The sequence below is a fragment of the Tachyglossus aculeatus genome, chromosome 11 (genome assembly GCF_015852505.1).
Source record: "Tachyglossus aculeatus isolate mTacAcu1 chromosome 11, mTacAcu1.pri, whole genome shotgun sequence".
NCBI classification, from domain to species: Eukaryota; Metazoa; Chordata; class Mammalia; order Monotremata; family Tachyglossidae; genus Tachyglossus; species Tachyglossus aculeatus.
Genome location: NC_052076.1, coordinates 30038365 through 30052737, shown reverse-complemented (window position 1 = coordinate 30052737; position 14373 = coordinate 30038365). Strand labels below are relative to the sequence as shown.

Here is a 14373-nt window from a genome sequence, read left to right as displayed (position 1 = left end):
CTTGCCCAAGGGCACAGAGCAGGTCCCCATCCCCCCCACCCTAACTCCTTCCCCTCCCCACAGCACTTGTATACATATTTGCACAGATTTATTACTCCATTTATTTTACTTGTACATATTTACTATTCTATTTATTTTGTTAATGATGTGCATATAACTTTAATTCCATTTGTTCTGATGATTTTGACACCTGTCTACATGTTTTGTTTTGTTGTCTGTCTCCCCCTTCTAGACTGTGAGCCCATTGTTGGATAGGGACCGTCTCTATCTGTTGCCGACTTGTACTTCCCAAGTGCTTAGTACAGTGCTCTGCACACAGTAAGGGCTCAATAAATATGATGGAATGAATGAATGAAAGTGTTGGAGCTGGGATGTGACCCCAGATTTCCTGACTCTTTGTCCTGTGCTCTTTCCACTAGGCCACCTTGCTTCTCAGCGTGTGCTGTGTATGGACCCTTGTTTAATGACATCATACTGAAGGGAAGGGGCGCAAATTGTTGCCTGCCTCAGTCATTCATTCATTCATTCAATCGTATTTATTGAGCGCTTACTGTGTGCAGAGCACTGTACTAAGCACTTGGGAAGTACAAGTTGGCAACGTATAGAGACAGTCCATACCCAACAGTGGGCTCACAGTCTAGAAGGGGGAGACAGACAACAAAACAAAACATATTAACAAAATAAAATAAATAGAATAAATATGTACAAATAAAATAAATAGAGTAATAAATACATACAAACATATATACAGGTGCTGTGGGGAGGGGAAGGAGGTAAGGTGGGGAGCATGGAGAGGGGGAGGAGGGGGAGAGGAAGGAGGGGGCTCAGTCTGGGAAGGCCTCCTGGAGGAGGTGAGCTCTCAATAGGGCCTTGAAGGGAGGAAGAGAGCGAGCTTGGCGGATGGGCAGAGGGAGGGCATTCCAGGCCAGGGTGATGACGTGGGCCGGGGGTCGATGGCGGGACAGGCAAGAATAAGGCACGGTGAGGAGGTGAGCAATGGCAGAGGAGCGGAGGGTGCGGGCTGGGCTGTAGAAGGAGAGAAGGGAGGTGAGGTAGGAGGGGGCGAGGGGATGGACAGCCTTGAAGCCCAGGGTGAGGAGTTTCTGCCTGATGCACAGATTGATTGGTAGCCACTGGAGATTTTCGAGGAGGGGAGTAACATGCCCAGAGCATTTCTGGACAAAGACAATCGGGGCAGCGGGGTGAAGTATGGATTGAAGAGGGGAGTCAATCTGTGTGCAGAGCGCTGTACTAAGCACTGGGGTCAGAACAAGCAGATCAGGTTGGACACAGTCCCTGTCCCAAATGGGGCTCATAGACTCAATCCCCATTTTACAGATGAGGTAACTGAGGCACAGAGAAGTAAAGTGACTAGCCCAAGGTCACACAGCAGACAAGAGGCAGAGCCGGAATTAGAACCCATAACTTTGCAACTCTCAGGTCCATGCCCTAGACACTATGCATGCTGCTTCCCAATATAACAGTACAATATAACAATTTAACAGACACGTTCCCTGCCCTCAACGAGCTGACATTCTAGAGGAGGAGACAGACATTGCTAACAATAAATAAATTACGGATATGTACATAAGTGCTGTGGGGCTGGGAGGGAAGGTGAATGAAGGTAGCAGTCAAGAAAGAGCATAAGGAAGTGGGAGAAGAGGAAAAGAGGGCAGTCAGATGTCTGATGTCTCCCCCTCGTCATCCCCCCCATCTTACCTCCTTCCCTTCCCCACAGCACCTGTATATATGTATACATGTTTGTACATATTTATTACTCTATTTATTTATTTATTTATTTTACTTGTACATAACTATTCTATTTATTTTATTTTGTTAGTATGTTTGGTTTTGTTCTCTGTCTCCCTCTTCTAGACTGGGAGCCCACTGTTGGGTAGGGACTGTCTCTATATGTTGCCAACTTGTACTTCCCAAGTGCTTAGTACAGTGCTCTGCACACAGTAAGCGCTCAATAAATATGATTGATTGATTGATTGATTGAAGCCCGCCCTGAAAGGGACAGTCAACAGTAATTGCAAGGACTCCACGAGTCCGAAGGACCTGGGTTCCAATCCTGGCTCTGTCCCGTGTCTGCTGTGTGACCTTGGACAAGTCACTTCACTTCTCTGGGCCTCAGTTACCTCCTGGACAAAATGGAGATTAACACTTGAATCCCTTGTGGGACGTGGACTGTGTCCAAACTGATTAACTTGTAACTACCCCAGCAATTAATACAGTGCCTGGCACATAGGAAGTGCTTAACAAATACAATTTTTTTTTTGAAAAAAGCCAACTTCCTGAGTCATGACTGTTAGCTCAGAATCCATTCATTCATTCAATCATATTTACTGAATGTTTACTGGGTGCAGAGCACTGTAGTAAACACTTGAGAGAGTACAATAGAACAGTAAACAGACACACTTCCTGCCCACAACCAGCTTCAGTGGATGCATTGCCTTGCTCATGCTTAAACTGAAGCCCGCCAGCCACTTTTCTGTCCAACATTTCACCCCAAGAAAGAGCTTAGTAACCCCCTCAGTTTGGGAGATTTTTACTGCCACAGTCTGTTCCAGATTATTTATGAAAATATAAAATCAAACCGATTGTAGCACTGTCAATCAATAATATTAATTCAGTACCTACCCTTTGCAGAGTGCTAAGTACTTCGGAAAGTACAACAGAGTTAATAGGAGTGATTCCTAATCTCGAGTGGGGCTCCAGTATTTAAAGATCTCCACTCAGATAAGTGATTGTTTTTCTTTATTCCTATTCTTCAGCCAATTGTCTCTTCATAACAGAATACTTCTTTTTGATGGACCTTTCTAAACATAATCTAAACAATACTATGTTCCCTTGCTCCCCTCTAACCCTCATAATAATGATAATAATTGTATTTGTTAAATACTTACTATGTTGCCAAGCACTTTACTAAGTGCTGGATGTTTACTGACCCCTTCAAAGCACTCGGACAGGGCAGTGAGATGGGATATTTCCCCTTACAGAAACCACTGTCCTTCTTCCAAATTGGGTTTGTCTAAGTGTTCACTGATTCTCAGTTTAATTATAAATTCTACCAGTTTGCTCAGGTATAAAAGTGAAACTCATCGTTGCATAATCCTGAGGACCACCTCTGGAGTGCTTCTTTTAAGGAGAATTATGCTGGTACTCAGCCAAGCCTGAGGTTCAGTGACTATCTATAATGATAGGTTCCGGCTCTTTAACGATTTCAATTTCCAGAGGCTCAGAAGGGATTTGGAGAAATTCATGGTAAGAGGGCCACAGCAGGTGAATAAAGAGAAAAGCTGGGGAGGGAGAGGGAAAGGTTGGGAAGGGGGAGGGAAACGTTGGGCAAGGAAGAGTTGGGAAGGGAGAGGGAGAAGTTGGGAGAGGAATAAGATGGGGAGGGAGAGGGAAAGGCAGGGGGGAGAAGTTGGGAAAAAAGAGGGAGAAGTTGGGAAGGGAGAAGTTGGGGAGAAGTAGGGGAGGGTGACGGAAAAGGTGGAGAGGGAAAAGTTAGGGAGGGAGCAGCTGGGGAGGGAGAGGGAAAGGCTGGGGAGGGATAATAATTAATTTAATTGCGGCATTTGTTAAGTGCTTACTTTGTGCCAGGCACTATACTAAGCACTGGGTTGGATACAAACAAATTGGGTTGGGCACAATTCCTGTCCCATATGGGGCTCACAGTCTTAATCCACATGGAGAATAATAATAACTTGGTATTTATTAAGCACCTAATATATGCCAGTCACTGTACTAAGCAGTGGGGTGGATACAAGCAAATTGGTTTGGACACGGTCCCTGCCCCACATGGGGCTCACTGTCTTAATTCCCATTTTACAGATGAGGTAACTGAGACATAGAGAAGTGAAGTGACTTGCCCAAGATCACACAGCAGGCAAGTGGCAGAGCCACGATTAGAGCCCAGGTCCTGCTGACGGCAAGGCCCAGGCTCTACCCACTAGGCCATGCTGTTTCTCCAAAAGTTGGGGAGGAAAAGTTGGGGAGATCAAAGTCGGAATCACGGAATGGATAGAACAATTGTCTGGCCCAGGAGTGAAGCTTCTTATTATGTTTTCTTTGGGCTCAGTAATCACATATACTCAAAAATGAGGAAAACAACAATTAAACTGTAGCTATAGGCATGAAGAACTGCCTCGTTTTCTAGTTAGGAAATTCCTTGGTTGCAATGCCCATTCTACTAACACAGTGCCATCAAAGGGGTTTAAAAATTGACTTCCCTTCATCCTCCATTAGAGTGTGAGCTCCTTGTGGACCAGGAACGTGTCATTTCTCTGTTTTGTACTTCCCCAAATGCTTAGGTCGATGCACTGCACCTAGTGGATGCCTAATAAACAATATTACTACCAACAGATCTCCCTTCTCCATATACCACCAATACATATAACCTCCTCTAGACTGTAAACTTGTTATAGGCAGGGAGCATGTCTGCTAATTCTGTAGTATTCTCCCAAGTGTTTAGTAAAGTTCTCTGCACATAGTAAGTGCTCAAAAAATATGACTGATTGACAACCAACCCTAACCTATAACAATTACTAACCTACCAAACCAGCTCAATCCAAAGAATCCTTTAGGATCTCCAAGTGAGGTCTTTTCACACCTCTGAAATTCTGCAGAATAATAATGATTGTGATATTTGTTAAGCACTTACTATATGCTGAGCACTACACTAAGCGCTGGAGTAGATACAAGACAATCAGTTCCCACGTGAGGCTCATGGGCTAAATAGGAGGGAGATCAGGTATTGAATCCCCACTTTGCAGATGAGGGAACTGAGGCATGGAGAAATTAAGTGACTTGCTCAAGGTCACACAGCAGGAAAGTGGCAGAGCCGGGATTAGGACCCAGGTCCTCTGACTTCCATGACTGTGTTCTTTCCACTAGGCCATTCTGCAAAATCATTTTTCTTCTTTGCCAAACAGGGAGTTTCATCTGCAACTTTTCATTGTGGTTCAAAGGTCTAAAATCAGTCAGTCAATCAAGTCAATCATATTTATTGAGCACTTACTGTGTGCAGAGCACTATACTAAGCTCTTGGGAGGGTGCAATATAACAATAAACAGACACATTCCCTGCCCACAGTGAGCTTACTGTCTAGAGGGGGAGGCAGGCATTAATATAAACAAATAAATTACAGCTATGTATATAAGTGCTGTAGGGCTGGGAGAGGGGAAGAATAAGGGGAGCAAGTCAGGGCTCTGCAGAAGGGAGTGGGAAAAGAGGAAAGGAGGGCTTAGTGAAAGGCCTTTTGGAGGAGATGTGCCTTCAATATGGCTTTGAAGCAAGGGGGAGAAATTGTCTGTGTGATATGAGGACAGAAGGCAATCCAGGCCAGAGGCAGGATGTGGGTGAGAGGTTGATGGCAAGATAGAAATCTGCTTCATCTATACAATCTGTGCTTGTCAATGTGGCTTGAATTTCTCACCAAGAGCAAAGGATGTTTTCCTGACTTTATCTGGCTTGGGTATCTGGGCTGCCCAAATTCCTGACCCTTGACCCTTGAGGCTGTTTTGTGGGGATGGTCCTTGTATCCAAGGCCCGTTAGGCTCCTCCTGTTTCCCTTCAAATAGACGGCCCAAGGCAGCCCCGTGATTATCCCTCCCCTACCCAGGGCTCTGCCCTCACCCATTTTACAGATGAGGTAACTGAGACACAGAGATGTGAAGTGACTTGCCCAAGATCACACAGCAGGCAAGTGGCAGAGCCACGATTAGAGCCCAGGTCCTGCTGATGGCGAGGCCCAGGCTCTAGCCACGAGGCCATGCTGTTTCTCTGCCCTCACTCAATCTGATGCCCTCCAAATAGCTTACGCAAACCTGCCCACCATCCTCCACACAACATTGTCTCCTTCCTGAGCCATCTGTCTGGGCCTTCCTCCCACCTGGCATCCTTACCCCTTCTCTTGGCTGGCCCGCATCCCTCCCCTCTTTCGGTGATTTATACAACCCACCTCTTGAGGGAAATCAATCGATCAATCATATTTATTGAGTGCTTGCTTTGTGCAGAGCATTCATTCATTCAATCATACTTACTGAGCGCTGTGTGCAGAGAGAGCACTGTACTACGTGCTTGGGAATTACAAGTTGGCAACATATAGAGACGGTCCCTACCCAACAACGGGCTCACAGTCTAGAAGGGGGAGACAGACAACAAAACAAAACATCTGAACAGGTGTAAGTCATCAGAATAAATAGAAGTAGCGCTAGATGCACATCATTAGCAAAATAAAATAGAATAGTAAATATGTACAAGTAAAATAAATAGAGTAATAAATCTATACAAACATATATACAGGTGCTGTGGGGAGGGGAAGGAGGTAGGGCGGGGGGTATGGGGAGGGGGAGAGAAAGGAGGGGGCTCAGTCTGGGAAGGCCTCCTGGAGGAGCTGAGCTCTCAGTAGGGCTTTGAAGGGAGGAAGAGAGCTAGCTTGGTGGATGTGAAGAGGGAGGGAATTCCAGGCCAGGGGGAGGACGTGGGCTGGGGGTCGACGGTGGGACAGGCAAGAACGAGGCACAGTGAGGAGGTTAGCGGCAGAGGGTACGGGCTGGGCTGTAGAAGGAAAGAAGGGAGGTGAGGTAGGAGGGGTGAGGTGATGGAGAGCTCTGAAGCCCAGAGTGAGGAGTTTTTGCCTGATGAGGTTGACTGGTAGCCACTGGAGATTTTTGAGGAGGGGAGTAACATGCCCAGAGCGTTTCTGCACAAAGCTGATCCGGGCAGCAGCATGAAGTATAGACTGAAGTGGGGAGAGACAGGAGAATGGGAGATCAGAAAGGAGGCTGATGCAGTAATCCAGTCGGGATAGGATAAGAGATTGAACCAGCAGGGTAGCGGCTGGATGGAGAGGAAAGGGCGGATCTTGGTGAGGTTGTGGAGGTGAGATCGGCAGGTTTTGGTGACAGATTGGATGTGAGGGGTGAACGAGAGAGCGGAGTCGAGGATGACACCAAGGTTGTGGGCTTGTGAGACGGGAAGGATGGTAGTGCCGTCTACAGTGATGGGAAAGTCAGGGAGAGGGCAGGGTTTGGGAGGGAAGATAAGGAGTTCAGTTGAGCACTGTACTAACTGCTTGGGAGAGTACAATATAATAAGGTGTGGTGGACACGTTCTTCGCACACAAAGACCTTACAGTCCAGAGGAGAAAAGAGACATTAAAATACATTACAGATATGCAGCATGGCCTACTGGATAGAGCTCGGGAATCAGAAGGATCTGGGTTCTAATCACCGCTTTGCCTCATCTGCTGGGTGATCTGGGGCAAGTCACTTCACTTCTCTGTGCCTCAGTTATCTCTTCTTTAAAATGGGGATCAAGACTGTGAGCCCCGTGTGGGACAGGGGTTGAACCCGACTTGCTTGTATTCTTCCCAGCACTTAGTACAGTGCCTGACACATAGGAAGCACTTAATAAATGTCATTATTATTATTATTACTTATACAAAGTACTATGGGGCTGGGGGAGATGTGAATAAACGGTGCAAATTCAAGTGAAAGGGCAATGCAGAAGGGAAAAAGAGGCAAGAGAAGTATTCCCTGAATGTTTCTCCCTGCTCAAACTAAGCACCAGGTCCCCTACCATTTATCTCTTTCCCTCATGTCTAATCCTGTCAATCTGGTACCTAACTGTCTTTTCTGGCAGCCAAGAAGCCATAATAACTGTGAGCCCACTGTTGGGTAGGGACTGTCTCAATATGTTGCCAACTTGTACTTCCCAAGTGCTTAGTACAGTGCTCTGCACACAGTAAGTGCTCAATAAATACGATTGAATGAATGAATAATAATCAATAATCATTATTATGGTACTTGCAAAGTGCCAAGCACTGTTCTAAGCACTGGAGTAGTTACAAGTCAATCAGGTTGGACACAGCCCCTGTCCCACATGGGACTCATATTCTTAATCCCCATTTTACAGATGAGGTAACTGATGCCCAGAGAAGTGAAGTGACTTGCCCAAGGTCACCCAGCAGACACGGGGCAGAGCTGGATTAAAACCCAGGTCTTATTGACTCTCAGGCCAGTGCTCTACCCACTAAACCATGTGGGGCGTTGGAGAACCTGGGTTCTAATCCCAGCTCCGCCACTTGTCTGCTGTGCAACTCTGGACAAGTCACTTTAATTCTCTGTGCCTCAATACCTCATTTGTAAAATAGGGATTAATGCTGTGAGCCCCATGCGGGGCATAGACTGTGTCCAACCCGTTAGCTTGTGTCTATCCCAGTATTTAGCACAGTGTCTGGCACAGGGTAAGTGCTCAACAAATACCATTAGCCACCACCACCACCTCTAGGCACCTTCACTAGTTCGGTCCCCTACTAGACTGTGAGCTTCTCAGCAGACCCTGCCATGTTGTTTTGAGACGCTGCCATCCCCTTAACCTCCTCCAGTACCTTGCCAGCAAGCAAACCACGGTGACCGACAATCACAACATTTGGGCAGTATCGATCATAGTTGCAAGCCACTTATAATAATAATGATGGCATTTATTAAGCGCTTACTATGTGCTAATAAGCACTGTTCTAAGCACTGGGGGAGTTACAAGGTGATCAGGTTGTCCCACAGGGGGCTCACAGTATTCATCCCCATTTTACAGATGAGGAACTGATGCCCAGAGAAGCTAAATGACTTGCCTAAAGTCACACAGCTGACAATTGGCAGACCCGGGATTTGAACCCATGACCTCTGACTCCAAAGCCCAGGCTCTTTCTGCTGAGCCAGGTTGCTTCTCCACTTATCTGCTGCATGACCTTGGGAAAGTCATATTGCTTCTCTGTGCTTCAGTTACCTCGTCTGTAAAATGGTGATTGAGACTGTGAGCCCCTCGTGGGACAGGGGCTGTGTCCAGTCCAATTTACTTGTATCCTCCCCAGCGCTTAGTACACTCCCTGGCATGTAGTAAACACTTAACAAATGCCACAATTGTTGTTATTATTACCAAGAGGCTAAGGAGAAACAAGCGTGCTATAGTAGGAACACAGCCTGCCTGGAAACAATGAGCCAGCCAGGTAACAAGTGGAAACATCAGTTGTGGCTTGTGTTAGCCCTTCAGAGTGTATAATGCCCACACACACACACACACACCACACCACACCCCGCCCAAAGTCCTCACAGTCCTGTGCTGCCCGACCGACTGACAGACTTTGCTCCAGGGGACCCCCAATCAATCAATGCTGTTTATTGAGCGCTTACTGTGGTGCTCTGCAACTTGCCTGATGTGGGACCTTGGACAACTGATTTTACTTCTCTGGGCCTCAGTTACCTCATCTGTAAAACGGGGATTGAGACTGTGAACCCAAGTGAGACAGGGACTGTGTCCAACCCTATATGCTTGTATCCACCCCAGTGCTTAGTACAGTGCCTGGCACATACTAAGTGCTTAACAAATACCTTAATTATTCATTCATTCATTCATTCAATCATATTTATTGACTGTCTGCAGAGCACGGTACTAAGCGCTTGGAAAGTACAATTCAGCAACAGAGACAGTCCCTGCCCACACTGGGCTCACAGTCTAGAAGGGGATTGAAGATAAACTAGTGAAGGTGCCTAGAGGTGGTGGTGGTGGTGGTTACACCAAAACAAGTAAACAGGCATCAAGAGCATCAAAATAAACAGAATTATGGATATATACACATCATTAGTAAAATAAATAGAATTAAAAATATACACACAAGTGAGGGGGCAGAGGGTAGGGGGAGCAGAGGAAAAGGGGGGCTCAGTCTGGGAAGGCCTCCTGGAGGAGGTGAGCTCTCAGGAGGGCTTTGAAGGGAGGAAGAGAGGTAGCTTGGCGGATGGGCAGAGGGAGGGCATTCCAGGCCAGGGGAAGGATGTGGGCCGGGGGTCGATGGCGGGACAAGCAAAAAGGAGGCCCAGTGAAGAGGTTAGTGGCAGCAGAGGAGCGGAAGGTGCGGGCTGGGCTGGAGAAGGAGAGAAGGGAGGTGAGGTAGGAGGGGGCGAGGGGATGGACAGCCTTGAAGCCGAGAGTGAGGAGTTTTTGCTTCATGCTTAGGTTGACGGGCAGCCACTGGAGATTTTTGAGGAGGGGAGTAACATGCCCAGAGCGTTTCTGCACAAAGATAATAATAATAATAATGATGGCATTTATTAAGCGTTTACTATGTGCAAAGTACTGTTCTAAGCGCTGGGGAAGTTACAAAGTGATCAGGTTGTCCCACGTGGGGACCCATGAGGTAACTGAGGCACAGAAGTTGTGACTTGCCCAAAGTCACACAGCTGACAACTGGTGGAGCAGGGATTTGAACCCATGACCTCTGATTCCAAAGCCCGTGCTCTTTCTACTGAGCCATAATCCACTGAGCCATAATCCAGCGTGGCTCAGTGGAAAGAGCACGGGCTTTGGAGTCGGAGGTCATGGGTTCGAATGCCGACTCCGCCAATTGTCAATCAATCGTATTTATTGAGCGCTTACTGTGTGCAGAGCACTGGACTAAGCGCTTGGGAAGTACAAGTCGGCAACACATAGAGACAGTCATCATCATCATCGTATTTATTGAGCGCTTACTGTGTGCAGAGCACTGTACTAAGCGCTTGGGAAGTACAAATTGGCAACATATAGAGACAGTCCCTGCCCAACAGTGGGCTCACAGTCTAAAAGGGGAAGATAGAGAACAAAACCAAACATACTAACAAAATAAAATAGAATAGATATGTACAAGTAAAATAGAGTAATAAATATGTACAAACATATATACATCCCCACCCAACAGCGGGCTCACAGTCTAGAAGGGGGAGACAGAGAGAGAACAAAACCAAACATACTAACAAAATAAAATAGAATAGATATGTACAAGTAAAATAAATAGAATAATAAATATGTACAAACATATATACATCCTCACCCAACAGCGGGCTCACAGTCTAGAAGGGGGAGCCAGAGAACAAAACCAAACATACTAACAAAATAAAATAAATAGAATAGAATTGTCAGGTGTATGACTTTGGGCAAGTCACTTAACTTCTCTGTGCCTCAGTTCCGTCATCTATAAAATGGGGATTGAGACTGGGAGCCCCCCGTGGGCCAACCTGATCAGCCTGTAACTTCCCCACCGCTTAGAACAGTGCTTTGCACATAGTAAGCGCTTAGTAATGCCATTGCTATAAGTGGGGAGAGACAGGAGGTTGGGAGATCAGAAAGGAGGCTGATGCAGTTATTATTAGTAATTAGTAGTAGCAGTACGGCGCTTTGCCCCCAATAAGCGCTCACTAAATACGACTGAATGAATACCGCGTTCAGAGCACTGTGCTAAGCGCTTAGGACAGGATGGGGGACCCACCTGGGAGCCGGGCCACGGCGGCGGGCAGGATGCTGCGGAGGAAGAGGAAGATGGGCCGCAACATGTTGCACATGGTTTGGCGGCTGCCAGTGCAGCGGGCGAGGGGGCACGGGGCGGGCCGCCAGGGGCAGTCCCCGCCCCAACCCAACCCCCCCATCAAAACAAAAGTCCCGTCGCATGGCAACCGCCGCTGGACTTTTATCTGGAGCCGGAGCACCCCAGCAACCTGAGGCCCGGGCGACCACCAGGCCTCTCCCTGGAAGCTCAGTTCGGGGGTTGGGGGACAGTCCCTGAAATCCCTGGAACTTCTCCACGGGTGGGTGCTTGGGGTTTTTTTTTATGGTATCTGTGAAGCGCTTACTACGTTCATTCATTCAATCGTATTTATTGAGCGCTTACTGTGTGCAGAGCAATGGACTAAGAAGCGCTTGGGAAGTCCAAGTTGCAGCACATTCGTTCATTCATATTTATTGAGCGCTTACTGTGTGCAGAGCACTGTAATCAATCAATCAATCGTATTTACTGAGCGCTTACTGTGTGCAGAGCACTGGACTAAGCGCTTGGGAAGTCCAAGTTGGCAACATCTAGGGACGGTCCCTACCCAACAGCGGGCTCACAGGCGAGAAGGGGGAGACAGACAACAAAACAAAACATATTAATCATCATCGTCAATCGTATTTATTGAGCGCTTACTATGTGCAGAGTACTGTACTAAGCGCTTGGGAAGTACAAATTGGCAACATATAGAGACAGTCCCTACCCAACATTGGGCTCACAGTCTAAAAGGGGGAGACAGAGAACAAAACCAAACATACTAACAAAATAAAATAAATAGAATAGATATGTACAAGTAAAATAAATAAATAAATAAATAGGGTAATAAATATGTACAAACATATAAACATATATACAGGTGCTGTGGGGAAGGGAAGGAGGTAAAATCAATAGAATAAATATGTACAAATAAAATAAATAGAGTAATAAATACGTACAAACATATATACAGGTGCCGTGGGGAGGGGAAGGAGGTAAGGCGGGGGGAGGGGGAGAAGGGGGAGAGGAAGTAGGGGGCTCAGTCTGGGAAGGCCGCCCAGTACGTGCCAGGCACTGTACTAATAATAACAATTATTATGGTATAACAGAGAAGCAGCGTGGTTCAGTGGAAAGAGCACGGGCTTTGGAGTCAGAGGTCATGGGTTCAAATCCCGGGCTCTGCCAATTGTCAGCTGGGTGACTTTGGGCAAGTCACTTCACTTCTCTGGGCCTCAGTTCCCTCATCTGTAAAATGGGGATGGAGACGGTGAGCCCCCGTGGGACCACCTGATCACCTTGTAACTTCCCCAGTGCTTTGCGCATAGTAAGCGTTTAATAAATGCCATCATTATTATTGTTATTTGTTAGGCGCTTACTTTGTGACAAGCACTGTTCTAAGCGCTGGGGTAATTACAAGGTAATTAGGTTGTCCCACGTGGGGCTCACAGTCTTCATCCCCATTTTCCAGATGAGGTCACTGAGGCCCAGAGAAGTTAAATGACTTGCCCAAAGTCGCACAGCTGACAAGTGACAGAGCAGGGGTTAGAACCCATGACCTCTGACTCCCAATCAATCAATCAATCATATTTATTGAGCGCTTACTATGTGCAGAGCACTGTACTAAGCGCTTGGGAAGTACAAATTGGCAACATATAGAGACAGTCCCTACCCAACACTGGGCTCACAGTCTAAAAACTCCCAAGCCCGGGCTCTTTCCACTGAGCCACCCTGCTTCTCTAAGCACTGCAGTAGACACAGCTGGGACACAGAGTGTAGGGAGAATCCCTGGAATTTCTCCACAGGTGGGGCTCATTAATCTGCTGGATTCTTGGTTTGTTTGTTTTTTTAATGAGACCTCTGAAGCGCTTACTATGTGCCAGGCACTGTACTAAGCACTGCAATACTTACAAGCTCATCAGATTGGACACAGGGTTGGGGGAGAGTCCCTGGAACTTCTCCACGGGTGGGGCTCACTAACCAGCTGGGGCTTTTTTTTTATTTTTTAATAGTATCTGTGAAGCACGTATTATGTGCTAGGTACTGTATTAAGCGCTACGGTAGATACAACCTCATCAGATTGGACACAGGGTTGGGGGAGAGTCCCTGGGATTTCCCCACGGGTGGTGCTGATTTAACTTGCTGGGTTGTTTTTTGTTTGTTTTTAATGGAATTAAGCATTTACTATGTGCCAGCCACTGTACTATGCGCTGGGGTAGATACAAGCTAATCACACTGGACCCAGGATTGGGGGAGAGTCTGTGCGGTTTTGTCATGGATGGTAATAATTAACCTGCAGTTTTCTTATTTTGTTTTTATATGGTATTTGTTAAGTGCTTACTATGTGCCAGGCTCTATACTAAAGCACTGGGGAAGATACAAGCTAGTCAGGTTGGCCACAGTCCCTTGTCCCACATGGAACTCACAGTCTTAATCCCTATTTTATAGATGAGGCACTGAAAAGTCAAATGATTTGTCCAAAGTCACCAGAAGACAAGTGGCAGAGTCAGGATTAGAACTCACTTCCCGACTCCCAGGCCAGTGCTCTATTCACTAGGCCAGGCTACTGCTCAACATTTTGCGGTCCCTAGGATTTTCTGCCGAAATAGTTCAGTTTAAAAAGGTACCAGCTCCTCTCACCCACCCTTTCTCCCTAGACCGGAGAAGATGGAAAACGATGCTAGAGTCCAGGCTTCTCCTTTGGTAAAAGAAGCTAACCCCCACGTTCCACACGACTTTACCATCCTCGGCCAAAGCTGTGCGGCCAGTTATGTAAGTGAACAGATGACCTCAGCCTTCCTTTTCTGTTGTTGTTCAATCAAATCAAGTTCCTGCGAGATCAACTCGACATTCCATTATCCGCAGGAATTCTTGGGCAAACATAGAGCCGGATATCAAGAAGTGCTTCACTTAAGTAATATACTTGTGTTTAGCATTTATAAGCCACTTTATCTTTGCAAAAGGCCTTTGAAATGATTTACTGGCCGTCCTCTGGACAATCCCAGATGTCCAGTTGGTCAGTGAGCCCCAGCTGATTC

General features: G+C 46.7%; 1 protein-coding gene across 2 annotated transcripts in view; it reads right to left on the bottom strand.

Moving 5' to 3' along the window:
- The window catches only part of BCO2 (beta-carotene oxygenase 2), a 44230-nt gene extending 32845 nt beyond the window's left edge, over positions 1 to 11385 (bottom strand). For both annotated transcript variants that reach the window (XM_038753859.1, XM_038753860.1), the window contains exon 1: positions 11306 to 11385. In XM_038753859.1, the coding sequence (XP_038609787.1) occupies positions 11306 to 11378 (73 nt within the window). In that variant the 5' untranslated portion in view covers positions 11379 to 11385. The remainder of the gene's footprint in view (positions 1 to 11305) is intronic.
- Positions 11386 to 14373: the final 2988 nt, after the last annotated feature.